The 26,438-nt window shown below is 55.7% G+C and overlaps 12 protein-coding genes across 12 annotated transcripts; 7 read left to right on the forward strand and 5 right to left on the reverse strand.

Moving 5' to 3' along the window:
* Nucleotides 1-96: 96 nt before the first annotated feature.
* QBC33DRAFT_577788 (uncharacterized protein) lies at nt 97-1,617 on the reverse strand (the record flags this gene model as incomplete). Its single annotated transcript, XM_060431010.1, has 5 exons — nt 97-507; nt 541-641; nt 708-1,232; nt 1,323-1,466; nt 1,497-1,617. The coding sequence occupies 5 exons, from the start codon at nt 1,615-1,617 to the stop codon at nt 97-99; spliced, it is 1,302 nt and encodes a 433-aa protein (XP_060284351.1).
* Nucleotides 1,618-3,080: 1,463 nt separating this feature from the next.
* On the forward strand, nt 3,081-3,842 carry QBC33DRAFT_514420 (uncharacterized protein; the record flags this gene model as incomplete). Its single annotated transcript, XM_060426043.1, has 1 exon — nt 3,081-3,842. One exon carries the CDS (start codon nt 3,081-3,083, stop codon nt 3,840-3,842), a length of 762 nt encoding a protein of 253 aa, XP_060284352.1.
* A 272-nt stretch (nt 3,843-4,114) lies between these two features.
* QBC33DRAFT_558306 (exo-polygalacturonase) lies at nt 4,115-5,716 on the reverse strand (the record flags this gene model as incomplete). The annotated part of the gene is made up of 3 exons (XM_060429867.1): nt 4,115-4,438; nt 4,559-4,989; nt 5,104-5,716. The coding sequence occupies 3 exons, from the start codon at nt 5,714-5,716 to the stop codon at nt 4,115-4,117; spliced, it is 1,368 nt and encodes a 455-aa protein (XP_060284353.1).
* Nucleotides 5,717-6,472: 756 nt separating this feature from the next.
* QBC33DRAFT_536357 (uncharacterized protein) lies at nt 6,473-7,390 on the forward strand. The gene has a single exon (XM_060427702.1). The coding sequence runs from the start codon at nt 6,936-6,938 to the stop codon at nt 7,227-7,229; it is 294 nt and encodes a 97-aa protein (XP_060284354.1). The 5' UTR covers nt 6,473-6,935; the 3' UTR covers nt 7,230-7,390.
* QBC33DRAFT_536358 (uncharacterized protein) lies at nt 6,520-7,202 on the forward strand. The gene has a single exon (XM_060427703.1). The coding sequence runs from the start codon at nt 6,588-6,590 to the stop codon at nt 6,819-6,821; it is 234 nt and encodes a 77-aa protein (XP_060284355.1). The 5' UTR covers nt 6,520-6,587; the 3' UTR covers nt 6,822-7,202.
* A 165-nt stretch (nt 7,391-7,555) lies between the features above and the next one.
* QBC33DRAFT_577790 (uncharacterized protein) lies at nt 7,556-8,742 on the forward strand (the record flags this gene model as incomplete). Its single annotated transcript, XM_060431011.1, has 3 exons — nt 7,556-7,745; nt 7,850-8,645; nt 8,679-8,742. 3 exons carry the CDS (start codon nt 7,556-7,558, stop codon nt 8,740-8,742), a joined length of 1,050 nt encoding a protein of 349 aa, XP_060284356.1.
* A 176-nt stretch (nt 8,743-8,918) lies between these two features.
* On the reverse strand, nt 8,919-10,336 carry QBC33DRAFT_45701 (ClpP/crotonase-like domain-containing protein). The gene has a single exon (XM_060424836.1). It carries the CDS (start codon nt 9,964-9,966, stop codon nt 9,094-9,096), a length of 873 nt encoding a protein of 290 aa, XP_060284357.1. The 5' UTR covers nt 9,967-10,336; the 3' UTR covers nt 8,919-9,093.
* QBC33DRAFT_536363 (uncharacterized protein) lies at nt 10,318-13,402 on the reverse strand. Its single transcript, XM_060427704.1, has one exon. It carries the CDS (start codon nt 12,947-12,949, stop codon nt 10,706-10,708), a length of 2,244 nt encoding a protein of 747 aa, XP_060284358.1. The 5' UTR covers nt 12,950-13,402; the 3' UTR covers nt 10,318-10,705.
* A 34-nt stretch (nt 13,403-13,436) lies between these two features.
* QBC33DRAFT_45728 (uncharacterized protein) lies at nt 13,437-14,451 on the forward strand. The gene has a single exon (XM_060424851.1). The coding sequence runs from the start codon at nt 13,595-13,597 to the stop codon at nt 14,270-14,272; it is 678 nt and encodes a 225-aa protein (XP_060284359.1). The 5' UTR covers nt 13,437-13,594; the 3' UTR covers nt 14,273-14,451.
* Nucleotides 14,378-17,412, reverse strand: QBC33DRAFT_536366 (HAUS augmin-like complex subunit 6 N-terminus-domain-containing protein). The gene is made up of 2 exons (XM_060427705.1): nt 16,681-17,412; nt 14,378-16,613 (listed from the first exon to the last, which is right to left on the reverse strand). Exons 1-2 carry the CDS (start codon nt 17,032-17,034, stop codon nt 14,631-14,633), a joined length of 2,337 nt encoding a protein of 778 aa, XP_060284360.1. The 5' UTR covers nt 17,035-17,412; the 3' UTR covers nt 14,378-14,630.
* Nucleotides 17,413-18,076: 664 nt separating this feature from the next.
* QBC33DRAFT_558313 (putative valyl-tRNA synthetase) lies at nt 18,077-21,776 on the forward strand (the record flags this gene model as incomplete). The annotated part of the gene is made up of 10 exons (XM_060429868.1): nt 18,077-18,146; nt 18,210-18,377; nt 18,442-18,838; nt 18,895-20,096; nt 20,162-20,236; nt 20,303-20,536; nt 20,597-20,662; nt 20,719-20,936; nt 20,994-21,306; nt 21,367-21,776. 10 exons carry the CDS (start codon nt 18,077-18,079, stop codon nt 21,774-21,776), a joined length of 3,153 nt encoding a protein of 1,050 aa, XP_060284361.1.
* A 240-nt stretch (nt 21,777-22,016) lies between these two features.
* On the forward strand, nt 22,017-25,477 carry QBC33DRAFT_45820 (uncharacterized protein). The gene is made up of 4 exons (XM_060424882.1): nt 22,017-23,037; nt 23,096-24,252; nt 24,320-24,947; nt 25,044-25,477. Exons 1-4 carry the CDS (start codon nt 22,389-22,391, stop codon nt 25,346-25,348), a joined length of 2,739 nt encoding a protein of 912 aa, XP_060284362.1. The 5' UTR covers nt 22,017-22,388; the 3' UTR covers nt 25,349-25,477.
* Nucleotides 25,478-26,438: the final 961 nt, after the last annotated feature.

Genomic DNA, 26,438 nt, shown 5'->3' on the forward strand with positions numbered 1-26,438 from the left:
CCTGTTCGACTTGGCTACAGCACCACCAGAAGACCGCTCTGTGGCCAACTTTGAGACGTCACAAAGATTCTTGCTCTCCAGGATTTGGTGGCATGGTCACAACTGATGCCCATCCGCAACCACGTCTTTGGATGGCAGAGCAGTCAGGCAGTTGGTCGAGAATCCAGCATCAGTCTTGTCCGGCAACCAAGTCCACCATGCATATTCCCACCGGTGGGAACATTGTAGATGGTTACGTATTTCCAGCTCAACGTCTTCAGCTCGCATTTTGTCAAAGGGAGGCCACCCATACGCTGGACTATACGCGAAAGTGTTGTCCTCGTACTCCCTGTTGCAGTCGTGACGCAGACGCCATACATCTGATCGAGATACCATCCCGTCTCGAAGGTATGGCCCAGGAGGGTGAAGGTTTATAAACGACTGAGGCATGCTGGTCCAAGCGGCAGAATCAACAGCAGGCTGCGCATGCGGGCAATCTTGTAGTTTGGCAAGTGATGGCAGGATGGACTTTACAATTGCCCGTGGACTACATAGCGCAACACTAAGCCATAGCGGTGCAACTACTGTGAATGACAGGATCTTGGCCAGGAGTTCTAGATTATCGTTGCTGATTATAGGGTTGAGAATAGAGGTAATGGGTCCTAGCTATGCCCTAGCAAAGTTGCAGGGCACTTCTGGCTCTCAAAACACGCTCTATAGAGGAGGACCAAAGATCCAGGGACAGAGGCTTAATGACATGTAGTAGCCGAGGTGGCTAAACTCGGCTGGGAAGTCCTGGTAATCCAGCTGGCCTGGGGAGGTAACACGAGCTGGGAACGACGGCCTGGGGAGTTCGATTGAGGCAGACTTCAAAGGCGCCGTGCTAGCGTGAAGCGGGAGGGTGAGAGCTGCTGCAAGCACTACAGAGCATTGGCTACCAAGGTCGTAGGCATGGTATAGCCTTGCAAGGTAACATGCAGCTTCTCTGGCTGTCGGTGGGCGCTGATAGCCATCAGCTCCGCGAGCAAGAATGCAGAGCCCAATGTCCTCGACGCGAACTGCCCACGGCGAGACCTGACCATCGGCAATGGTCCATCCAACTCCACAAGAGGCAATCGCCTTCCAGGCAAGCTCTTGCGGCAGGGCGTAATCAAGATCGATTTCTAGACTGGAAGGACTGTCAAGCACTGGATTATAGGCGATGGAGAGGTTCTGTCTCTCTGCAAGGCTTGAACTTAATATATAGGCCCAGCCTAACATCAACAGTGCAATGCCATTGTTTGGTCAGCCCTCCCAGTCTAGAAAGTTGCGCGACGAAGATATTGAGCATGTAGTGGGGTAACGCTTTCTCAGAGCAAACCTGAAGACTCTCTCGGTTTTTGCTAAGCAGCAGGAAGCATCGGTATTTCTCCATGTGGAATATCCCTCGATCGAATTGGCATCGCTAGGAATATTTTCGGGCAGAGAGGGTGTACGGGAAAGAACCCCTTCAAGGTTAAGGCTCGCCAGTAGAATACCCTGTATTGATTCTGCGGCACCAAGGGCGGCTTGCCATTGAGAAGCACTTCGGGAATGAATCAAATCGGCTTCCGGGCCACTGTAAGATATATTGACACGATCAGGGCAACCAGATGCCATGCCTTGCCAAGATTGTTATTGCAGTGCGTAATTCATTGGACATTGATTGTTACCTACGTAGTACGTATACAGAGCTTCTGGCCAGAGAGTTGTGCAATGGAAAGTTGTGGGGTGCATACCGCACATCATCTCGAAACCCCGGACTTCCGACGTTTTCTTTGATAAATGTAAGATTCAAGCATATCGTGCAATGGTTGTCCCGTCTGCTTCCAACTGCATGCCCACTGGGCTTGAATAAGAAATTCCTATTCAGTGCTTCCAGGAGAACTTGTGTGGATCCCAACGCAAGACGGACATGGGCCACACGTGTTTTTATAATTCATGCCCTGTCGATCTCCACTGAGCTCAGGGGATAGTAATGGCCCTCGGGCTGAGGACAGACCGGCTTATTGAAAAGAAAGACGGACCTTCTTTGACCGTCTTACCTAACTTTCGTACCCATTCGCTTTCCCTTCCTGAGTCCTCCTGAGTCCTGCAGCTGGACGCAGCAGGACGATTGGGAAAGACGAAAGGTCCAACGCAAGTGTACGCAGACACGGGTTAAGGCGGGAGGGATGAGACCCCGCAATTCAAGCATTGACGGACCCTGTAATCCGTACCGAGTAATGGAGCCACGCATCATGAATTTATTCGCTCGGTAGTTTCCGTAGTGGCTGTGCTGCTCAGGGCTGAGTCCGATAACACTTTCTTCGGTTAGCTCTTCTGAGCGGAGGGATTAATGATTAAACAGGCGAGTTGTGGCTCAACCACTGGCCTCCCTTATTATACTAGAAGCGTCGTGTTTGTTGTTGAACGGCCTTACGCTAGCACTAGGTAGCGCAGGGCAGGTATTGAGATCGACACACAATGTCAGTGGCTCCTACACGACCTTAGCATAGAATTAGAGTTGTCATCATCCCTATGGGAAATTCCAAACATTGGAACAGCCCATCAGGTGCATTTTCAGCCCTGGCGTCCTCCCATCTTGGCACATGCGGGGGATGGAATGCAAGTCGCTCGACCAACCAGAAGCGAGATGATTGAAGACGTGGGAGCTTGGGAGCACTCTCATCTCGCTTTCTTTTCAGCCCATGAAAACCTTCTTCCACGCCGGCCCAGAAGGCTGAAATCTGGCATACTAGGGGCCTATCAGAGCGACGCGCCATCCTCGATTCGGCTAAGCCATTGGGGCTTGGTAGGCGTTCTCGACTTTATTGAGATGGGTGACCCCGGCTCGCTTCCGTGTGCGCTGCAAGGGTTGGTAATAACAACGGGTTGAGAGGCATCCTTCGTTTGCCGTAAAGGGGAATACGTTGCGAGAACAGGGCCCGCACCTGCGAGGGATAAGAAGCACCTCTTCCTCCCTGAAGCCCCCATTCACCTGGCTCCCAACCTCACCCTTTCGCTCCCTACCACAAGGCAAGACCCTAATAATAACAACACCCACCCCTCCCAAAAAAAGCCACCCATCTCCACCAACAACCATGCATGCCAAAACCGCCCTCCTCGCCGCTGCCGCGGCCACCACTGTCTCGGCCGACCTCAGCGCCCTGATGCCGGGCTCCCTCGCCGCCAAGCGCGACCTCATCGCCCGGCAATCCGGGTCTGCCACCGACGGCGGCGACACGGCGACGGCGTGCCTGACGGACCTGCTGTCCATCTACTCGACCATCCCCACGGCGCCGCCCGAGATCATCTCGTACGAGATGACCGCCTCCATAACCGACGCGTGCGACTTCTCCATCCCCGCCTCGCTCTCCAAGGCCTGGAACTCGTACACCAGCGAGGCCTTCAGCTGGTTCGAGGCCCACTCGTCCGAGATCTACAGCGCCTTCTCCCAGTGCCCCGAGTACAGCTCCCTCGCCTCCAACGTCGGTGACTCCCCGCCCCTCACCGTCAGCTGCGGCTCGGGCGGTTCGGGCTCGGGCTCGGGCTCGGGCTCGGGTAGCTCCCACACCACTGATACCGGCAACTCTGGTTCGAAGCCCACTGGGACTGGCAGCTCTGGTTCGCAGCCCACTGAGACCGGCGGCTCTGGTTCTGGCTCGGGCTCTGGCTCGGGCTCGGGCTCTGGTTCGGGCTCTGGTTCGGGGTCGGGCTCTGGCTCTGGCTCTGGCTCTGGTTCCAGTTCCGGCAAGGCCGGCACTTCCTCCACCCCCTCCGGCAACGCTGGCCCCAGGGAGACCGGCTATGTTGGCGCTGCTGTCGTCGCCGCCGGCTTCCTCGGTGTCGTCGCTGCTCTCTAAGGAAAATGTGTGCTGGGGAAAGAAGGGGATATACCATGTAATAGGCTGGAACGCGCTTGGATGGGGGTGTTGTGGATGACTTCTATATAAATTGACAGGGCATGTTGGATAGCACCCTTGGTTGGTTTGCCAGAACATATTAATCATTGATAATGAAGGGAGCATTTTTCCATCCCACCCAATCTGTTTCTCCGTCCCCAACTCCCCCCATGACATACTCCATGCACCCCAACTCTGTCCCCTTTTAAGCCCACCCGCTTCTCCAACTTTGCTTACCAGGGCGTCGCCGAAGGCAGCACGGCCATTGAGGTCTTGCACTTGTCGGCGAGGGCCTTCTTGCCCTCGGGGCTGGCGGCGCCGAAGCAGGGGATGCCCATGTCCTCGCTGATGCCGTCGCAGATGACGACGGCGGGGCCGCACGGGCTGGTGACGTCGAAGTTGCTGAAGCGGATGTTGCTGCACACGGCGTTGGGGCTGCACGTCAGGCGCGCCACGGCCCGCCCGTACTTGCCCGACGTGTAGCCCGTGAAGTTCTCGAAGAGGACGTTGGTGATGTTCACGTTGGACGGGTGCGCTGCGCACTCGGCCGAATTGATCTGCCAGAGGCGGTTAATATCTCATGTCCTTCCTTGCCTTTTCCCCCGCTGCTTCCCCCCCCCCCCCCCCCCCCCCCCCTTCTTTCGTGTTCTTTCTCGTGGGGAAGTGGTAAGACTCACATTGAAATAGCACGCATCCAGGAAGGCGCTGTACTCGTTGTTGGCGTTCCAAAAGTTGCGGAAGGTGATGTTGTCGATGAAGCCGTAGCCGACGCCCTGGCCGGCCCAGGTCTTGAGGCGGGCGCCGTGCTGGCCGTTGAGCATCCACACGTTCTCGACGACGACGTCGCGGATGAAGCTCTTCTCGCCGTCGTACTGGCCGATGGAGCCCATGGACTGGCCATGCGTGCCGTTGCAGTACATGGTGTCGACGTGCAGGTCCGTGGCGTTGGACTTGGGCGAGAAGCAGTCGTCGCCGATGTTGACCCACGCCCGCTCCACCGTGACGTGCTCGACGTTGAGCGAGTCGAAGAAATCAGTGTTCTTGGGCAGCGCGCTGGCGTTGTTGGACTCGGCGGTGCAGGCGACGTCCTTGTACGAGATGTGCTGGGCTGCGTGCCGGTGGTGGCGATGTCAGTCAGGGGTTTCCCTTCTCTCTCTCTCTCTCTCTCTCTCTCTCTCTCTCTCTCTACCAGCAAATTGCATCGTCGGGGGGCTTGGCTTACACGTAACGATAAAGTTTGTCCAGCAGGGCGAGTCCTTGAAGTGGATGCCCTCAAACGACAAGCCGGTCGCGTTCTCGGCGTAGAACAGAACGGGCCGCAGATACTCGTTGTCGGGATCCAAAATCTCCAGGCCGGCGAACTCGTTCCACCATCGCTGGCCGTTGCCGTTCAGCACGCCGTTGCCGTGGATCTTGATATTCTCGCCTCCCCACTTCCAGAACATCAGACTGTTCTGGAAGGGGTGGTGGAAGGCATTGGCCTGCCAGTACGGCGTGTCGTTGGTGAACTTGATCTCGCCGTCCAGCCGGACGTGGACGTCGTTGAGGAAGGTCAGGTCAAGCGGCTTGCCGATCATGTACGTCTGGCCCTTGGGCAGGTAAAGGGTGCCGCCGTTGTTGGCATCCTTGAGGCCCTGCAGGAACTCATCGGCGACGTCGTCGGAGTCGTCGGCCGACGCCCTGATCCGCACCGTTTTCCGGGAGCAGGTGCTGCGCGGCTTATACGGGTGCTTCACACGGAACTCGGAGAGCGACCGAGGGACACCGGCTGGGAGCTCGACGGACGCGAGCACACCAGCAGCGGTGGCGAGCAGGGCAATGATTGAGGCCTTCATGGCAACGGGGGTGCAACTAGCTGGAGAAGGCAAAACCCAGTTTCTCTATCCGGAAATAGAAGGCGAAGGAGTCGGGCGAGAGACCTTGACCTGGTGCTGGTGAGAGTCCAGAAGCGAGAAGAGGTGACGCCGACATGATGCCTTGTCTTTATACCGAGATCGCCGGCCCTGATACCCTGGAATTCCGTCAACTTAGCATGGGAGGAGCTGGATATTGGAGATCCGCCTATCAACGAGGTTTCTGGGGTGCCATCTAGAATGGCCTGGGGTCTCGATGGGGCTTCAAATCAAACGCACGAACCCTTGTGCAGCAGGCATACCGTTGCCCAGGGACCTGGTATATAAACAGCCTTGGCACTGGGCGGGTTAGCATGTCATTGCCGGAAATTCTCATGCCGCCTGCAGCCTGCCGGAGAAATCTCCAACATGGCGATCGCAGCGAACCCCTCCTTTCCCCATGTTTATTACCCCACAGAAATTCCAACAACAAAGTGCGTGTGTTTGGCCTGTTGTTTGGCATACATTTTGGGCAGCGCATATGTAATACACTTCTCAAAGCTCAAAGCTCGCCATGATACACACATGATTGAGATAGGCTAGAGTATCGATTAGTTGAATCTGTCTTGTCATTTTTGTTGTGCCGTTTCTGGAGTGCCACTTGCCTTGCCCAGAACTGGATTATCAGTTAGCACCGCGCATGCTTAAAGCCTTAAACGTATATATGCACCTGCATGGATGCCTGGGATATTGGATGATGAGCAATATTCTCTACGTATACGTAGTAATCAAGGTGCACCTCGCAAGGGGAGATCGCCATCAGTCTTCAAAGGCATTCCCTGTCCACCACGTTCTCCACGCTGCAAACCTCAATATGTTAAGCTCCCATCAATCCAAATCCAGCTCGAGCAAGTCCAAGGCGAGCAACTCCAAGGAGAAGGCCAAGTTTGGCAAAGAGAAGGATAAGAAGTCTGGCAAGGAGAAGAACAAGACCAAAGCGAAAACGAAAATACAACACATCAGCCTCTACTGTGCCGTTTATACACCACAGTTTGGAAACTACTACCACTGGGCCTTTGCAACCCACCACGAGGCAACCGACGAGTAGAACGTATTCCAGGTTGTACAAGACGAAGAAGATGGCCCTTTCAGCCCTGACTGTCGTGAAGTCAATCCGTTGGATTCACAAAGGTGCCGTCAGCCACTTACAGTTCTGGGGCAGATGCACCCAGGCTGGTGGGACACCTGCATCGGAACTGTTCGGACGATTCCAATTCCTGGGGAGGGTCTGTCTTGGAACTGCCAGGACTATGTTATAGATATATGGGATGCCATGCTTGCTGGAGAGATGATCAACGAGGAAACATGGGCTGAGGGCAAAGAAAGGATGTTCCCCTTTTACGGTCAGAAATTTGGTGGCCAGGAAAGTGAAGATGGCAGTAGCGAGGAAGAGGAAGAAGGACGGCAGGGACAAGCACCATTGTCAGAGGAATTTGTACTTGATTCGAGTGAATGAAGTTTGGTGGCCTTCTTATTTTCCCTCCTAACACCATCCTTGCCTGTTTATGTTATAATCCTCTGTTGTCTTGGTTAAATGAGAGATGATTCCATGAGAGTTTGTCATAGCCGGGAACACACATGCGAGTGAGTTTGGAAAGGGACAACGTCAGTCCCAAGCTTTTAGGCTTGGATTCCACCGCCTCCCTCGTTTGTCGTTTTCTGATGACTCTAAGCTGACAACAATGCACGTGATACCGCGCCATCCTGGAATATTTTAGCTCCACTGCTCAAGTTCGCGTCCTCAGGAAGAACCAACTCGCGGCATTCGAAATATTCGTGGAAATGGTGTTGCCCCCGTCAACCAGCTCTGCGAGCCGCCTGATCCAGGCCAATACGAATACCACCGCAGCAAGATTCAACCGTAAAATCATCCGCGCTCTCCAGGCCAAGTTGAAGACCGATCCTGAGGTGGACCTGAGCACCCTCCTGAAAGCAAATTACTCAGAGCAGCTACGGTCATTCAAGGCACCCAGTAAGCACTTCTCTACACGCTTCTCGATCTGCATACTAATTTCCACTATTAGTTGCCCAGCGCACTACTACCACAACCGTCCCAGACAACGACATACGTTCTAGACTTTGATGCAACTGACCCATCCACGGTCGTGTGTGAGCTGTCGATCGAGTTAAAGCAACTCCTTGAAGATGAAGATGGCGACGACCTCTCAAGGGCTATCGTGGATCTACTAGCGAGAAGCGAAGTCCTCTACAGAAGTGCGTGGGCAGCGTCGTCAAAGGTCTACCGAGTTAGTGACCAGGTTGTCGTGAAAATCACAGATGAGAGGTATGCTGTCACTGAACACAGCTCTCTCTTATACCTGCAAGAACACCTACCCAGCTTTCCTGCCCCTAGATCGCATGGTGTGGTACGAATCGGTATCTTCTGTCTCTTGTCTACGACTTTTGTTACCGGACTCGACTTGGAGAAAGCATGGCCCCAACTAGGCGATATCCAGAAGCATAGTATCAGCGGTCAGCTTGATGCACTCTTCTCTCAGCTAAGGTCACTTCCCTTTCCGGAAAACATGCCACTTGGTGGCGTTCAGGGAGAGGGTTGTAAGGATGGAAGGCGAGGACTGCGTGTGAATTCTGAGCCAATTATGAATGTCAAACAGTTTGACGAATGGATCTTTACTGGATCCAAGACGGCTTCACCTGTATACACGCGACTCTTGCGCAGCCTGGTGCCAGCCACTATACCAACATGTGTCTTTACACATGGAGATATTCGCTCAGCGAATATTATGGTAGATAAACAGGAAGATGGGACTTGGAAGGTTATTGCTGTTATTGATTGGGCAGCTAGTGGTTTCTATCCTGCCTACTGGGAGTCTGTGAAGGCTACCATGACGCCAAGGGACGATTTTGACTGGTATGACTACTTGCCAGAATCAATATCCCCAAGCCACTGCTCGACCCGGTGGCTGGTAGATAGATTGTGGGATCGCAATATGGAAAACAGTAGCTAGACAATAGATTATCTATTAGCCACTCTCCTGCTGCACACTTGCCCTCTCTTGTGAACAGCGATTGCAGGCCTCCATTCTGCTGAGCATCAAGCACATGCGCGAATACAACCGAGGAGCCAGACACCTATGTGCAGCATTTACTGCGTCGCTTCCTTTGGCTAGCTTGTGGGGGCAGAGGGCGCTGAGTTGTCTTGGAAGATTCACCTTTGAGAGCTGGATTTGCGAGGACCGGCCTGCATTATGGCCGCAATGGTGGCCATATCTTCCGTAATACCACTTAGAATCCCAAACAGCACATACGAATTCCAAAGAATGGGCGACTCCGTAGTCATACACCCAAAACGAGCCTTCTTATAGCTTACTGTCCTTCCAAACCGCCTTCCTCCTCTCCACGAAACTCCGGACCCCCTCCTTCATATTCTCCCCGGCGTCTATCCGCCCGTACAGCCCCGTAGCCAGCAACTCGGTGCCCAGCTCCGGCCCGACGCCCTCCCACCCCAACCTCAGGCCCTCGCGGCTGACAATAACAGCATCAGGCGAGTTCCCCGCAATCTCCTCCGCCAGCCTCACCGCCTCCGCAACGACATCGCCCCCCGCCGGCACGACGACATTGACGAGCCCCCACGCCTCCAGCTGCGCGGCCCCGTACCCTGTCCTCCCCACTAGCGCCATCTCCGCCGCGCGCTGCCTGCCCACGGCGCGGACCAGGCGCGGCAGCGCCCCCGCCACGGCCACGACGCCGCGCATCACCTCGGGCAGGCCGAAGCGCGCGCCCGCCGCCGCCACGACGAGGTCCGCGTTGATCGCCATCTCCATGCCGCCGCCCAGGCAGAGCCCGTTGACCGCCGCCACCACGGGCTTCTTGCCGGGCCGGTTGGACATGCCGCCGAACCCGGCCGCCGTCCAGGCCGCCTGGCGAGTGCCCGGCTGCGGCGGTGGTGAGGAGGAGGTGCCGTCCGTGTTGTTGCGGCCGTGCCACTCCTTGAGGTCGGCGCCGGCGCAGAAGGCGCGGCCCGCGCCCGTCAGCACGGCGCACCGGAGCCACGGCTCGGCGTCGTACCACTGGTAGAGCGCCTCGAGGCGGGCGTGCTGGGCCGACGGGATGGCGTTGAGCTGGGCGGGGCGGTTGAGCGTGATGAGGAGCACGTGCGGGGAGGGGAAGGTGATGAGCACATTTGGCACTTCCGGGGGCGCGGACCTGAGCGCCTTGGGAAGAGACGCCATTTTGTTTTGGGCCTCTTTCTGGCTTTTATCTGGGATCAAATCGTCGCCGGCTAGATCACGGGCCAAATGTTTACTTGCTAAAACATAAAGCAAGAACACTGACGGACAAGTATGGCTTCAATGGGTGGTCGCGATGGCTAACAGTGGTGGAGATCTCGGTCGATCTCATTGCGAGTGTGCCGAGGCTGTTCGGGTTCGTGTTCCCGTAGCGAGCACAGGGATCCTGCAACTCCGCTATTCTTCTAATGCAGCATGTCGTCACATACCTAGCACAGGTTTGACAAGAAGAAGAGAGCAAGCTTGAGATCCACTTATTATTTGCCCTGTTGCTAGGCATATACCGAGCGTATACTACCTATGCTATGGATAGTTTTCTGCACAGGGCAATCAGCTTGACCAAGGATGGTAGCAACCGTTATGACTCGGTACAATACAATTGCAGAACAACTCAGCTCAAACCCCCTCGTCTTTACCCATGATGCTGTGGCCAACGTCGTGTGAAGCAACCTATTGATGCACCTATTGATGCACATTGACGGCCAGCCAAACACGCCTCTTCTCTTGGCTTCCCAAAGCCAGGCGCGCTCAAGCAAACCAGAGTTCACAAAATAATAGTACATAATGCCGTCATGATGCCGTGCCCCTATCTCCGTGGGCCGGCTGGCTAGGAGCCAAATGCGTCCGCAGCCCTTTTCGCCGATGCCTACTTAACCGTCTGTCTGGGTCCTGAGCGTACGTACTAAGCGGGCAGGCCTCTCTTCTCGCTCTCGGTAAAGAAGATGACCATCCGCCAGAGCTTCTTGACGAGGTCCTCGGCATCCTCGTCCAGGGCCTGCGCCAGCGTGTCGACGAGCTCGCCGGGCTTCTCGTGCTTGCGCAGATGCTCCTCCACCACGTCGACGAGGAACTGCTCCTGCACGCCCAGGTACTCGACGACCTTCTTCTCCACAAACGGCCGGAGCTTCTCGCGGATGACCGACTCTTCCAGGTAGTCCCACTTGACGGCCCACGCCCAGAGGCCGTCCTTTTCGGTCGGGATCTCCTGGGCGAGCGCGCGCACCGCCTTCTGGATGTCCTCCTCGGACATGGCCTTGGCATCGGTGATGGGCTCGAATTTGATGGGCACGAGCTGGCGCTTAACTGTCTGCTCCTGCTCCTCGTCGTCGAGGAGACCCTCGACTTCGGCAATGGTGCGTCGCTGTGGCGCCGCACGTTGGGCCTGGGCCTTTGCGGCAGCCCCAAACGAGATGGTGACCTTTTGGGGAGCAACTGGTGCAACCGGTCGTCTCTCCATCTCCTCCGCCTGTCTCTCGAGGAAGGAGTCGGCCATGCCTCTTGCCTGCTCCATCTCGGCCTCGGCCTTGCGGCGCTCGTCCTCCTCCGCTCGCTTGTCCACCTCGTCCCTTGATATTTCGTCGGCCTTGTCCGCAGCTCGCTTCCTGGCCCAGGCCGCATGGTCTCGGTAATACAGGTGGTGCGCGAGCGTCGCCTCCCGATCATCATCCCAGTTCCGTTCCCGGTCGAGTTGCTCTTCCTTTCTTCGGCCAAAGCTTTCCGTCTCCGACTTCTCGCGTCCCTTTTCTCTATCAAGAGCAGCCGCGCGCTGTCGTTCTCTGTTGACCCACTTCCGTTCCGCCTCGAGATAGAGTTTGTCCTCATCGGCCTTCTGCCTGGACATATCTCTGCGGTGAAGTTCCTCGTCGCTAGCATCGGTGTCGTCCTCTTCCTGGTTCGTGTTTGGATAGCCATTCGTAGAACCCCCGTTGACAAACTCCACGCCTCGACCCTGTCCACGTGGACCGGACGGCGCGTTCGGTACGCCGCGAGGACCGAGTGGGATTTGATTTGAGCCTCCGGCACCAGGCGAGTCCAGGCGGGATGGGCGGGGCGCACCGCTGCGCAGCCGCTCCATTTCCTCAAGCTCCTCCTCCCTTCTCAGACGCTCCATATCCCTCCGAATACTCCGCTCTCGGAAGGCTGCAATTTCCTGCGCTACCACTTCGCGCATCTCTGCCGGAATGTCGGCGAGCTCGTCCTCTTGCGCCAAGGGAATGTTAATCACCTCGACGTTCTCTCCAAGAGCCCCTTCGGCCATAGTCGCATCTCCATCCGCGTCCTGAGCGCTCTTCGACCGAGGGTAGAAGAGGGCTCGGATATACTGCTTCAGAGCATTTCTCGACGTCTCCAGCCGCGCGTCGGCCTCGGTATCGTCGCCGCGATTCTCTTTGTAGGACTCGAGGTACTTGATCGTATTTGGATCGACCGTTACCTGAAGTTTAACCTTCTCAATGCCCTCAAACGAGTCGGTTTCGTCGTCAGGTGGTGCTTCGGTCGGTGATTGCTTCTTCAGCGGAACCTCGAGATCTTTGAGCAATTCGACCGCTAGGCCAAGAGATTCGGGATCTTCGTACTGTGCAAAGCCAAAAAGCTCCCCCTTGTGGTCCGAGAGCTGAGACTTGCCCGCGTCCCACCGACGCAGCCTGCCCACTGTATTCATGAGCCGCTCCACCCCTTCTTCTCCGCCGATGCTCTCGGGGATTTTGTGGATGAAAATGGTCTGCAGTCGCTCCTCGTTTGTTGCGGGCACTAGGGCTTGCATGCTCTCTCGCAGCTGAGCCCGCGTCTGCTCAAGGCCACGCTCCATGCCAAGGCCAGGCCGGTGGTGGCCGGTAGGGGCTTCCGAGTCCTTGCGTCCCGGGCCGGATGGCGTGCCCGGTTTTGCTGGAGGTGCCGTAGAACCAAGGCGGATCACAGGCGCATTGAAATTGATATTCGGGAGGTTCGGCGGGGTTTGGAAGGAGGCAGGGAGCCCGCTTGGTCGATTAGCTTGTGCGGCATTACTGAGCTGCTGGACACCCGGGGGGGGTGCCAATCCTGGGGCAGAGGACATGCCTGGTGGAGGACCTAGGGAGAACGAGATGAGTTGTGATCTAGCAGATAGAGAGGGGGCGAGAAACGTACCTAGACCCGGCGGAGGAGCCATCCCAGGGGCGCCACTTGAACCCGGGAAGGACCCAAAGCCCGGAGGAGGCCCGTAAGTTGGACCTGCCGATTTGTGATTAGCATATTTCAAATTCAACTCGACGGGCGCCGCACTAAAGTGAGGGTAGGTGAGGATGGGACAAGGCTGAGTTTACCTCCATAAGGGTTGTACGACATTGCTGGCGATGGTCAAGTCCAGTGGGGCTGGGCAATTTCACAACAATGAATGTAGATATAGGTTGGCAAAGGGCAAATTCGTGGCGATATGTTTGTTGTGAATTCCTGGTTGGACTGATGTTATGGCCAAGTTGACATTGGTACAGAGTCTGGAGTGACCACAGATAAGAGTTCGCGGAGCTCAAAAGTTGATGAACAATAGCGACGTGATCTGATTGGCCGCACCAAGCCGGAGGTGGAGTAATGATTTGCCGATACAAAATTCAGGACCCGCCCAGACCACTTCAAGCAATTGGCAAAGCGTCGCGTACCAGGCATCGGATTTGGGGAAAAGTGATCCTCCTTCACAGGAAATACTTGGGCAGCAGGGTTGTTCTGGTATCTCATGGTATGTTTCTATCTCTACCATATGCATTGACTTGTATCAAGCTCAACACCAGGCCCAATTGCTAATCCTGCCGCCCAGCTCATGGAGTTTCGTCAACTAGCTCGATGCGCCTACCAAACGGCGACCAGGGCGTCGTCTACACTTCCGGTCAACGGGGTCCGGCGCTGCCAGGCGAAACCCAGCCCATTGCTTTCCTTGATACCGTCTTATGCCCGACAAGTCTCCAATAGCTCCAACAATCAAGCCCCGCCACGCTCCCTGGACGGCCACAGCCACGGCCACAGCTCGCCTGCCAGCCCGACTGGCCGAAGTACTCGGGCCGCTACGCCCCCAAGACCGCCGACAGTCAAGTCGCCATGGGCGAGCCGAGAATCCACCCCGTCAGCTACCCCGGCACCCCCTCCTGACACCCTACTGAAGGACTCGGCCGAGCTGCCGGGCCTCATCCGGTGGGACGTCAACGCCTTCCTGCAGCGGAACCACATGAGGTCGGGCCCGCCGCCGGAGATGAGGCTGCGGCCGTCGACGGGGCGGACGGTCTACAAGACGGGCAATGTGGACGTGGCGCGGTGCTTCCAGCTGCTGAACCGCGTCGTCAAGGTCAACAGGGTCAAGCAGGATGCCCAACGGCAAAGGTTCCACGAGAGGGGCGGCCTCAAGAGGAAGAGACTGCGGAGCGAGAGGTGGCGGAGAAGGTTCAAGCACGGGTTCTGCGCTGTCGTTAATCGGGTGACCGAGCTGCGAAACCAGGGATGGTAGGGTAGACCATCTTTTGTACACCACGACCATCATCAACACTGCCACAAAATACGGAATTGTACATTACGAGGCTATATAGACTGCATTGTCTTTCCAGCTACTCTTGTCCCAAGGTGCCTGGCTTTCTATCCAGCCTAGGCTTGTAAACTGTGATATGGTTGGGAGCGGTCTACAGAATCCCAAGTTGTTTGGTCTGCGGAGATCAGCAACCCATATGGGACCGAATCACATTTCATCTGTACGAAGATGAATGTCTCGCGGGATATCCACGTGTGGCGGTTCTGAAGAAGAATATAGATTACTGCATGGAGTTGTACCTTGGTGCGAGTTCTAGATCTAATAGACGAAAACCCATCCATCAGTCCCCCAACCCCTTGACTGGTGTTCCGACCGGACTTGTCTTGATCTTCGGCCGGCTCTTGAAAATGGCCTCGGGGTCATCGCGCTCATTATTCATTAGCTCCTCGGCCAGCAACAGCGTGGTGTCTCCTTCCTCGTCCACCGAGGGGAAGTAACTGCTGCCGTCCCGCCTGTTGACAGAAACGGCGAGCTGCTTCGACTTGCGCTGGGAACGCCTCCGTTCCAGCTGCGCCTTCTGCCGCACCGCCTCGAAGCCCGCCATGCTACGCCTCGTGCGCGCCACGAGGTCTTCGTACTGCGGCTCGTCGTCTTCGGGGACGTCTTGCATGCTGGGTCTGGGCGCCTCGACCGTGACTGTTGGCGGACTGCGTGGCGAAAGCAGCTCCAGCTCGGGCTCGTCGTCTTCGTCCTGGCTGCCGAGTCCGGGGGCATGGGAGCCACGGCGGGCCATTGAGAGTCGGGTTCGCTGGGCGAGGGAGAGAGTGTGCCGTGGTTTCTTCACAGGGGATGGGGAGGCAGCGTTCATCGACGCCAGAATCTGATCTGCCATGAGCTGAGTTGGGGATACGGGCCGTTCTGGGGAAATGTTTATGGATCTGGGAGGAGAATCATTGCGGGCAGGCGCTGTGCGTTGTGCAGGAGGTCGTGCACCAGGGGTTGTAGGCCTCTCGGTTTCGCTGGTCAAGGTTGCCTTTGGAGGTGGCGTCTCAGGGGACGCGACTGGTTCATTCTGCATGGAGGAAGACTGTTGTCGTCGATGACCTGCCGTTTTCATCTCGGTCACCTTGGGCTTGGGCTTGTTGAGGTCGAAGGCCTTGATTTTCCGGATGATGGGTCCGAATTGGGGTTCCGAGTCCATCGCCCTCGCAGGTTTGTCGTTGACGACTGCAGGCATGACAGGTTCATCCTCCAGCTCGCTAAGCTCCGATATTACATCCTCTCCCGGTGTTTCTGGTCGATGCTGTGGGGGATTCTCGCGATGGCGAGCCCTAGGAAGTACAGCGAAAGTCTGATTTCCCTTGTCGAGTCTGGCCAGCTCCTCACGGAGCCCCTCAACTAAGTCCTCGTATTCGCCAGCTAACTTGCGGGGCTTGCTCAGAGCCAGTTTCCTGGGGCTTAAGCGGCCCAAATGGAGGTTTTCGTGAGCTCCAAACCCCAAGTCAATGCCCCTTTGCCTTCTTGACGGTTCGGCGGGCTTGCCCATGGGCTCGCCTGCAACCTTACCGAACATCTTGACCCGGAAGTCCTGCCACCTCTGTAGGCGGTCTCTCTGGACGTTGACCCGCCTGTCCAGCTGCTCAAGCAATCCACCGGCCTGGTCCTCCAATTCCATGAGGCGGCCCGACTGGACCTTCCGCCATACCCTGTCGAAGGGGGCAGACAATAGGCCGTCCTTTTTTGAGTTGGAATCCCCGTAGAGCAGCGTTTCCATCCACCGTTCATTGCCGGACCAGTTGTGCCGGACTGTCCTCCACACGTCCAACTTGACGTCGTCCGTAATCAAGTCTTTGCCGCTGTCTTGTTCCTGGGACTCCAGCACCTTGGCCTGCTCGCGGCGACGGACCAAGGACCGCTCCTTCAGATCCAACACCTCAGCAAAATCACGGAACCGGGCCCGAGCCGCATTCTTGTCCCGCAGTAACCGGCCCAGCGATGCCTTGTGGGCGAGGACGAGCGTGTTGAGTTCGGTCCTCTCAGAGGAGTAGCCACGATGCTCGAGGGCCAGCGTCTGCGCCAGTGCAGGGTATTCCGGTTCGTTCAGCTGCTGCTCGGCAACCAGCTTCTTGAGGACGGCAGAAGAAAAGACGGCAAGCACCTCCTCCAGCCGCTCACCCTTGCACTCGTCGAGCATTGTCTTGCGCACAACCGCGTCTCGGCCGAGGACGCCATTCTTCTTGGCATGTTCGAGGCCGCGGAGGAGGGCCGCGCGGAGGTTTAGGGATTGGACCTGGTCGAGTGGAGGGAAGAAGGGCTGCAGCTTCTGGGGGAGAGGGATGGGAGTTAGCACATGCCCAAACAGAGGTTCCACCAGGCATGTCGTTACGTACATTACGTGCTTCTTCCGGGTCCCAGAGCGTAAACAGTTGGTATAGCGCCCATTCAACACACTGGATGCGCTTCTTCTGGCCCTGCGCAGCATCTTTGGCGGTGAAGGTCAGCGGGTTGATGCCAGGCCAATCGGGGTGCAAGTCGAGGTCTAAGAGGCGCAAGTTTGTGAGAAATAGAGAGACGTTCGAAGCGGTCGTCGGGATTGGTGAGGGAGCACCACCGGCTGCTGTACTGCTGGCTGCGGAAGCCGCTGCGGCGGTTGCCCTTGTGTTGATGAACCTCTGTGGGTTGGTTGTCGCACGAGTCGGTCTTGAGCGGGTAAGAGATGTGGGATTGGTCTGAAGGGAAGTCATAATGGCATTTTCGGGATTCCTAGGGCATTGAGGTGTGTCCGACACGGGAGGCAAAGGGCAACGGCGAGGGAATATTGTTGTGCTTCCACACCAGCCAAGAGAAAGTCCAGAAATATTCACGATAGAATAAACAACAAAGCCGGGCCTTGTCAGGGTGGTTCGGGAATCGGGATGCAGCTGCCGCAGCGGCAGGATCCCGCACCATGCCGTGACAGCTGATTGGCGAGTGCCTGGCCCTGGCCAGGCAAATGCTTGGCATCTTCAACCTCACTTCTCCCTCAGTTTATGGAATTTACAAGTTACAAGTATACTTACCCATTATTTCACATATTGAGCGAGTGATGTAGGTAGGTAGCCAAGTACGGAATGCAAGATTCCTACTAACCGATGCTAAACAAGGACAACTGTAGCTTCCGCGACGTTCTAGCTGCCACCCCAATCCCACATGCGCCGTTGCCATGTGGTTACATCTTAAAAATGTGGACTCCCATCCACCAGTACCGCCATTGGCCATTTCTATGTTGACAATTGGCTGTAGACGAGATACCTTAAGGTAGACTACTCTCTGAGCTCCTGATCGTGAGACAGGAAGACCAGGATGGGAGGACTATTTACATCGTGAAGTACGTCCATAAACCTGGGAAATAAATGTGCGTCGAAATAAGATGTTGAGTGGCTCGAGCGGCGTGAGGGAATCAAAACATGGAAACTCCCCTGCTTAGTCAACCACCCCACCATGGACATCCCAGCTCATTTTCTTCCATCGGCCAACTTTCGCGCAAACGATGATTTGTTCCCGTCCTCAGTTCTCATGCAAAAGGCCCCGTCGGATCGCACTCACTAATGTTCAATGCGGAATGTCCTGGTGCGGCCGCCGCATAGATGCCTGAATCGTCAGGCGCTCCACAAATTTAGGGTCCTTACCCCACCATCTAACGCTTCACCCGTGAGTCACTTTGGTGCTTCAAACTTCTGCTTCCGGCCTCCACTGCCGACTAGATTGGTGTTTTGGAAGTCGACACTGCCCATTTCCCACCATAAAATGGCTCCATCCGACGAGACGAAGCCGGCAGATGGCCCTGCTGTCCCGGCAGCGAAGGCTGACCGGAAAGGTGAGACCAATCCCTCTCTTGTATTACCCCGCTGAGATGTGCTAACAAACTCCCGCTTGACAGCCGAAAAAGAGCGACTGAAGGCAGAGAAGGTCAAGAAGCTCGCAGAGAAGAAGGCGAAACTGCAGAACGCCGTTGCCGTTGCCGCGTCCACAAAGGCGACAAAGGTTGCCAAGACCACCGAACAGATCCCGAAATACGTCGAGACGACGCCCGCGGGCGAGAAGAAGGGCGAGTCGATTCGTTCCAACATCGAGACCGGGCTTGTTGTCGCTAACCGAACGTGCTTTGACAGTCTTGGGACCACTCGATTCGCCTCACCATTCCGCTTACATTCCGGGTGTCGTCGAGTCCGCGTGGGATGCATGGTGGACTAAGCAGGGTTTCTTCGACCCTGAGTTCACCAAGGACGGCAAGAACCTGTCTCGCGGTTCCTTCGTCATCACCATCCCTCCTCCAAACGTAACCGGCGCTTTGCACTGCGGCCACGCCTTGGGAACGGCCCTGCAAGATATGCTCATCCGATGGCAACGCATGAGGGGCTACACAACGCTCTATCTTCCTGGATGCGACCATGCCAGCATCAGTACGCAAAGCGTGGTGGAGAAAATGCTATGGAGGCGTGAGGGCAAGACACGTCATGATCTTGGACGGGAGAAGTTCTTGGAAAGAGCTTTGGAGTGGAAGGACGAGTGAGTGATCCCGTTCGTCGCCATTAGCTTTCGATCACATTGCTCATCAACAATAGATACCATGGAAAGATCAACACGGTATTGCGTCGTCTTGGAGGTTCTTTTTCGTGGGATCGCGAGGCATTCACCATGAGCCCCAGTATGAGCGAAGCCGTCATGGAAGCCTTCGTCCGCCTTCACGACGATGGCCTCATCCATCGAGCCAACCGCTTGGTCAATTGGTGTGTCAAGCTCAATACTACTATTTCCAACCTCGAAGTCGAAAGCAAGGAATTGGCTGGCAGGACATTGCTCGATGTTCCCGGGTATGACCGAAAGGTGGAATTTGGCGTCTTGACGTACTTCAAGTACGTTGTCGACGGGTCGGAGGAGACCATCACTGTTGGCACGACTCGACTTGAAACCATGCTCGGAGATACGGCGGTTGCTGTTCATCCCGACGACGCCCGCTACAAGCATCTCGTGGGGAAGTTTGTGCGGCATCCGTTCTTGGATCGCCTGATACCCATCGTTGCTGACTCGGCTGCGGACCCGGAATTCGGAACTGGAGCTGTCAAGATCACGCCTGCTCATGACGCCAACGATTTCGGTGTCGGTACTCGCCACAACCTGCCCTTCATCAACATCTTGAACGATGACGGTACTCTGAATAGCAATGCCGGCAGGTTCGAAGGACAGAAGCGGTACGACGTGCGATACGCGCTCTTGGATGAACTCACCAAACTGGGTCTGTTTGTCAAGAAGGAACCCAACCCAATGTCGATCAAACTCTGCGCAAAGTCCAAAGATGTCGTCGAACCAGTGCTGAAGCCGCAGTGGTGGATGAAGATGAAGGATCTCGCAGCCCCTGCCATCGAGGTCGTTCGAAATGGCGATATCAAGATTCGCCCCGAGACGGCCGAGAAGAACTATTTCAGATGGCTGGAGAACATCAATGACTGGTGCTTGTCGCGTCAGCTCTGGTGGGGTCACCAAATCCCAGCGTACCTTGTGAACATCGCCGGCGAACCTGCAGCGGCCGACTCCAGTGATCGCTGGGTTGTTGCGAAGTCCGAGGCCGAGGCGAGAGAAAAGGCACAGAAGAAGTTCCCCGGTAAAGAGTTTACTCTCGAGAGGGACCCGGATGTTCTGGACACATGGTTTTCATCTGGGCTATGGCCGTTTGCCACCTTGGGATGGCCGAACAAGACCCATGACCTGCAGAACCTCTTCCCGACTAGCGTCCTGGAGAGCGGATGGGACATCCTGTTCTTCTGGAGTAAGCTTTCCTTAGTGCCTGAGATGTTGAACCGTTGGGCCGTTATACTAACAAGGTCGTAATAGTTGCGCGCATGATTATGCTGAGTTTGAAACTGACTGGCGAAATCCCCTTTAAAGAAGTATACTGCCATTCGCTGAGTACGTGAAATAGAGACGAGTAAATCCAAACAGTTTCGTGCACACATTTACTAACATCACTTCTAGTCCGAGACGCCCAAGGCCGCAAAATGTCCAAGTCTCTGGGCAATGTACTCGACCCCATTGCGATCATGGACGGCATCACCCTCCAGGAGTTGCAAGACGGCCTGAAACTCGGGAACCTTGACGAAAAGGAGTTGGATATCGCAACCAAGAACCAGAAAGACTCCTTCCCTCAGGGAATCCCCGAGTGCGGGGCGGATGCGCTGCGCTTTTCCCTGATCAACTACACCACTGGTGGTATGTCTTCCATCATATATTGATCTTGGTTGGTTTTGGCTTTCCGACTAACATGGCCAGGTGGTGATATTGCCTTCGACGTGAAGGTCATGGCTGGATACCGCAGGTTCTGCAACAAGATCTATCGTAAGTGGCTTCCGCAGCAAGATGAACGGCTATGGGGAAACTAAAACCTCGTGTAGAAGCCACCAAGTACGTCCTGGGGAAGATCCCGGCCGACTACCAACCCCCGGCGAAGCTGGCCAAGACGGGCAAGGAGACCCTTCCGGAGCGTTGGATTCTGCACAGGCTGAATTCAGCCGCTCGGGCGATCCACGAAGCCCTCGAACAACGAGAGTTCTCGCGCTCGTCACAGATCGTCTACCGGTACTGGTATGACGACGTCTGCGACGTCTTCATTGTACGTATCCAGTCTGCAAATGTGTGCTCTAGTCCTCCGCCATTCTGACCGACTTAGGAAAACTCCAAAGCCATTCTCCAGGAGGGAAGCGATGAGGCCAAGGCAAGCACAATCGACACGCTCTACGCTGTGCTCGAGGGAGGAATCACCATGATCCACCCATTCATGCCTTTCCTTACCGAAGAACTATGGCAACGTCTTCCTAGGAGACAGGGCGACTCGACGCCATCGATCGTGAGGGCGTCGTACCCAGAATACGACGCCCAATTCGACGATGTAAAGTCGGCCGAGCAATACGAGCTTCTGATCTCCTGTTCAAGGGGTATTCGGTCTCTGATGGCCGAGTTTGGCATCAAGAAAGATGGGTCAGGTGAGTTAAGATTCCAAGGTCATGATCCTCCTCCCCTGTATACCAACTAATCTTGCCCAGCCTACGTCTTTTCATCAGACGCCGCGGAATCCAGCCTGATTCGGACTGAAATCCAGCAAATGCAGGCGTTGGCGGGCAAGACACTCGCCTCTCTGACTTTGTTGGATGGGCCAGATTCGCTGCCGCCTGGCTGTGCCGTCTTCCAGATCTCGACACATACCACCGTGTACCTGGATGTTGGCAGCCAGGTTGATGCGTCGTCCTTGGTCGAGAAGACCGAGTCGAAGCTGGTTAAAATCACCGACGCAGCGGCGCGGCAGCGCAAGCTGATGGGAGCCGAAGGTTGGAGCGACAAGGTCAGCGATGCCGTGAAGGATGCGGAGGAAGAAAAGCTGTCTGTCCTGGATGCCCAGGTGAAGAGTCTGGCCTCGAGCATCGAGCAGTTTAAGCGGTTGACGCTTAATTCGTAGAAGACCTGGGTCTCGTTTTTAGTGAACCTGGGTAAAATTTCTGTCTGAGACTGTACCACATATGCATTGTCGTCGCCATTCTCATCCCCCTTGTCATCGCCATTGCTGTCGCCGTCGATACAATACTTACCTAATCATTCACTGTAGATCCTTGAACTTAATTATTAGGCAGCTGCAGGGTATCCCTTCCAAGTCTCGGCATATTTAGGCGAGATGCAGTACCTACACGCGCGCTAAATGCTCAGCTTTCCTGCTGCGACGCGTAAAATTGAATTGATAGTTCTACCCGGCGCGTTTAGGACATCCACACATCCATTTCAAGCAACCGGCAAATTGGAAGCGGAAAAGATCTGTTATATTGTCCTTCTTGTCGGCACACAATACACGCTAGATCGCTGGCCTCCCCGGTCGCCAAGTACGGGCCGGCATCTACCTGGTACTTGGACACCACCGTCGCTCGGCTTCATTTTGGCAGAGCCTCTCCCTATCGGATGAGCTGTGGCCTCGAATGAAGCTGGTCTTGTCAACAAAATATTTTCTATTCGCTCCTTTAGCTCTATCATTGTTGACAACACATCATCTTTCTTTATCTGCTCCTCTCGTGGCAAGGCCATGGCGAGCAGCGTATCCGTGGGGTTGCCACCACCCACAGCCCAAGGCGAGGGCGTCTTGACAATGTCGGCTGGGGGACAAAACACGAGGGAGAATGGGATTGAGAACGAGAGCGAGAGCGAGGATTACCTGAGCAATCTATCAGACCTGAACACTCTATCAGACCCCTCAAGCGACATGAGCATCCCAAATGTTCGGCCAGCTGAGAAGGATGGTTCAGTTGATGCTGCAGTTGATGCTTCAACTGAGGGCGGCTCAACTGCCCGCCCGGTATTCAAGATGAGGAGAACAGGCCGCATCGGTCTTCTCCAACCGTCATCATCTCTACACAACTCAATTCCAACACAGCACGAATTCTCCTTTCCCAAGTCTGCTCATTCATCTCAAAGCAAGCAAGCCAGAGACGGCCGTGCCGGCGAGGAACCGGAACCCGCAATGGTCACAAGTGACATTGTGCTTCTTGCAGCTGCGTCTGTCCCCGCACAAGACGGTCAGGATCATCCGCCTGCCGGCTCCAAAGGTTCATCGATGTCTGTAGCGGAAAAGTCACCAACAGGGAAACAGCCACAGGCTAGCGCTGGCCCCGCCGACGAGGATGAGGAAGCCAAGAAGCAGAGAAGGATTGAACGTCTGCGAGTCCAGATGAAGGGTAGGCTACGACGAACCATGACTCAGACTAACTGCAGATGCTGATATTTTGTTCCTAGAGAGATGGGCTTCCGGGAGCATGGATCATGTGGTCGCGAAGAGACAGGCGACGTTGAAGAAACGGAAATCAGCTCCGTTACTGACTGAAGAAGCGCAGCGGACGCCCAAGAGACGACGTGTCGTCCCGGATCGGAATCTAGATGTCGGCCAACGGTCGGCCCAATCTGAACCCGGCAGCACAGTCGCCCCGTCGAACGCCGCTTCGTCGAGCTTGGTCTCGGAGGACAAGACGGCCAGCGGCCCTTCTACTCGTAGGCTCCGGCGCTCGTCAAACCCCGTTGTGGGAAACGCCCACGAATTGTGGGAATATATTCGACCTCACCTGGTCGTGTATAAGAAACCTGAGTTGCCCCCGTCAAGAACGGTTCGTCGACTGATCGTTCTTCCCTGGATCCGGGACATTCATTGGAACCATGACCTTGTTGACAAACACCCCTTCAAGGACCTCAGAGTCAAGGACATTACAGCAATGATCATTCAACTGACCGGAGAAGAAGCGCCACAACCCTGCAACAGATGCGCAAAGGGCCGCGGGCCTTTCAAAGGGTGTGTCATGGTCTCCCTGGAAGCGTCGGAGAAAGATGTGGCTACCACGGTGAGCTGTGCCAACTGCATCTACCATTTCAATGGTAACTTGTGCAGCCACCGGGCCTGGGGTCGTGAGCGGCAGAATAAAGGTGGTATCGCCCATGATCCAGGTGCTGAGGATCATGGTGTGGAGGAACAAGACGAATCGGACGGAGATGGTGATGCTGACATCGAGGATGGAGATAGCCTCGCTCCATCTCAGCTTGCCAAGGGAAGCAAGGGGCGTCGCTGGAAGGAGTCTTCGGCCCGCGACGTTGATGCGAAGGCAGCTACACGACCTGACGTACCCGTCATAGAGACGGCCCCGTCTGGCAGACCGTACGCCATGTGGCCCGGTAAGTCGAGGGGCCAGACCGACTCTCTCCTATTAATCGTCAATACCCCCCTTAATAAACGCATGCTGACTTTTGTTCCAGATGATTCGGGGAAACTCGAGATGATGCGTGGTGCTCTTCTCCCCGATGGCTACGAGCTGGACTACACAATGCCGGGCAGGCCTTGGATTTGTCCGGTTGACGTCTGCCGTCGAGTGTTCATGACCCAACATATTCTAAGCTTCCACTTTTCTGTCAGTTCTCCCCCCTTCCCGCACAGATGGATATCCCCCGGCCGGCGTGCTGACCACTGATGTATAGCGTGTGCACTATGCGAGTCTGCTGAATGACAACGGTGACGCCACATTTACAGTCATGGGACAATACGACGTAAAGAAAGTAGCCGGTGGTGGCAGGTTTCTTTCGGAAACGCCGTCGCTCCCGGTTGTCACATCTAGGAACGCGCGTGGGGACGCGAGCCTTGGCCAGCTTCAACCCAGACTTCCCAAATACCTCGAGCGCGATGCAGTGTCGTCTCCTCAACTTGACCCAGCGCCTTCACCGGAGGAGGTAGTGGAGGTAGGGGATCCAGACGAGTCGGAAGACGAGGAAGCTGAAGACGAGGAAGTTGAAGACGGGTCAAGCCCGCCTCGAAGATCCGGTAGACTCATCCACAACGTGCACCAGTCCGGGAATGGAAACGGGAACGGGAATGGAGTCGCGAAGTTGTCTAGGGCTCCCGAGGGTGACAATTCGTCCGGCTTGGTAGGACCGCGACTGAGATCACGCTCATCCGGCCGAGGTCTTGTGAACGGGACTAACCCCACAGGAACATCGACTGCCCTGATATCCGCCGGTCAAATCCAGTCCGCTGTCGAGATGCTAGAGATGGAAGAATGGGAGATCGCCCCAGGCCGCATCCGTGCCGAGGCGTCTGACACCCCTGACAGTAAGTCGTCGTCGTCCCAACCTCCCCATTCGAAGTAAACAAGGCGAGGTGCGCAGTTAACTAACCACTTTTTTTCTTCACCCCCTCCCCCCACAGACGTCGCCCTATCCAACGCCTACCTGACGGCCAACCAGAGCGTGCCGATCTGCAGCGGGCTCTCGTTCCGGGTCGACGTGGTGCGCCCGGGGGCGACGCACCGGCTCGAGGCGGCCGACGGCGAGACGACGCTGGTGTGCTCGGTCGCGGGCGGCAAAGTCCGGGTGCGGATCGATGGCGAGCCCGACTTCGCCATCGGGCCCCACGGCCTGTTCAAGGTCCGGCCCGGCGCGGCGTGCTCGGTGCAGAACCGGCTCTACGTCGACGCCGTGCTGCACGTCACCTCGCTGGCCGAGTTTGGTTGAGTGTCTGTCTCTCTCTGCTTCTGCTTGGGTGCAGGGGCCTTCTGGGTACTGCGCTTTCCCCCCCCACCTTGCTGTGCGCCAGTTTGTTGGTCTGGCGTGACGGTCTGTCTTTATGTGATGTATTCGGCGTCCTCGGGGGGCTTGTATTAGATTATGTTGGTTGTGTTTGGTAGCTGCTTCGGCTGCCCCGTTTGGCAAGGTGTAGAACGGATGGAAGCAATTCCTGTCAACCCATTGGCCTTTATTCTTGGGGGTTTCTAATAACAACGAGGCCACGGCACTCGAGAGATACAACGCAGTGGGGGCTGGAGCGGGATATTCGCAGAGCCCCCCGATGAGTTGGATGGATCGTCTCTCCAAAGCGGGAGCTTGACGAGATGTAAATGATTAGTGTACCGAATATTGAACCCCTTAACTGTGCCAGATGGCCTCGCCCTTTGCAGGCCTATTAGGAACGATCCCTTTATGCATTGTTAGTGAAGAGCAACGAATGCTGTCTGAAACTACGCCATCTTTATCTCTTCATCTCTTACCAGTCTGGCTCTGGGCCTAGATGATGATCTCAACCGGCGTTCCAAGACTAGTTAAACGCCATCGCTAGGTACCGTAGAAGCACCGTAAGCACAGCATATCGCGCTGGGTCTGGGTCCGCGGGCCCGACGGCACCTAGATTAGCGACTGCGTATTCCACAAATTCACGACTGAAAAGGTGGGAGTCTCGATTACGTCGTGCAAGTACTGCCTCGAGGGAAAATTCGACAGGTAGACAGGTCTAATATGTGAAGAAACAGGGCGGCAAACCTGGAAAACTAATGACGAATATTTGATTTTAGATTCTAAATGCTAGAGTAATGGTCTGGAGGATGGGGGATTGGAGATATTATAATATGACACTACACAATACTACATCGCAAGGCGTACCAACAGAGGCATAATGACGGGTGTGGCCACATGTCAGAGTTGAGGAGCAATGGAAGTAAGGTATGCAGATTTCAATTCTAGGAGTCAATGAGATACATGAATTCCTAGTTACAAGCTTCGCTCCGAACAAGCAGAAATAAACAATGGTTGGTCTAAGGCTGAGGACGAC

This window comes from Phialemonium atrogriseum (genome assembly GCF_030411735.1).
Source record: "Phialemonium atrogriseum strain 8032-3 unplaced genomic scaffold QBC33scaffold_10, whole genome shotgun sequence".
Lineage (NCBI taxonomy): Eukaryota > Fungi > Ascomycota > Sordariomycetes > Cephalothecales > Cephalothecaceae > Phialemonium > Phialemonium atrogriseum.

What these genes read in the sequence shown, in the direction of transcription:
- QBC33DRAFT_536358 (XM_060427703.1), top strand. Translation starts at nt 6,588, where the DNA reads ATGTTAAGCTCCCATCAATCCAAATCCAGCTCGAGCAAGTCCAAGGCG.
- QBC33DRAFT_536357 (XM_060427702.1), top strand. Translation starts at nt 6,936, where the DNA reads ATGCACCCAGGCTGGTGGGACACCTGCATCGGAACTGTTCGGACGATT.
- QBC33DRAFT_45701 (XM_060424836.1), bottom strand. Translation starts at nt 9,966, where the DNA reads ATGGCGTCTCTTCCCAAGGCGCTCAGGTCCGCGCCCCCGGAAGTGCCA.
- QBC33DRAFT_45728 (XM_060424851.1), top strand. Translation starts at nt 13,595, where the DNA reads ATGGAGTTTCGTCAACTAGCTCGATGCGCCTACCAAACGGCGACCAGG.
- QBC33DRAFT_45820 (XM_060424882.1), top strand. Translation starts at nt 22,389, where the DNA reads ATGGCGAGCAGCGTATCCGTGGGGTTGCCACCACCCACAGCCCAAGGC. An exon ending in TCTGCGAGTCCAGATGAAGG is followed by an intron (nt 23,038 to 23,095) that starts GTAGGCTACGAC and finishes TTTTGTTCCTAG; the next exon opens with AGAGATGGGCTTCCGGGAGC. An exon ending in TTCTAAGCTTCCACTTTTCT is followed by an intron (nt 24,253 to 24,319) that starts GTCAGTTCTCCC and finishes ACTGATGTATAG; the next exon opens with CGTGTGCACTATGCGAGTCT.
- QBC33DRAFT_536363 (XM_060427704.1), bottom strand. Translation starts at nt 12,949, where the DNA reads ATGGCTCCTCCGCCGGGTCTAGGTACGTTTCTCGCCCCCTCTCTATCT.
- QBC33DRAFT_536366 (XM_060427705.1), bottom strand. Translation starts at nt 17,034, where the DNA reads ATGACTTCCCTTCAGACCAATCCCACATCTCTTACCCGCTCAAGACCG. An exon ending in ACCCGGAAGAAGCACGTAAT is followed by an intron (nt 16,614 to 16,680) that starts GTACGTAACGAC and finishes CCTCTCCCCCAG; the next exon opens with AAGCTGCAGCCCTTCTTCCC.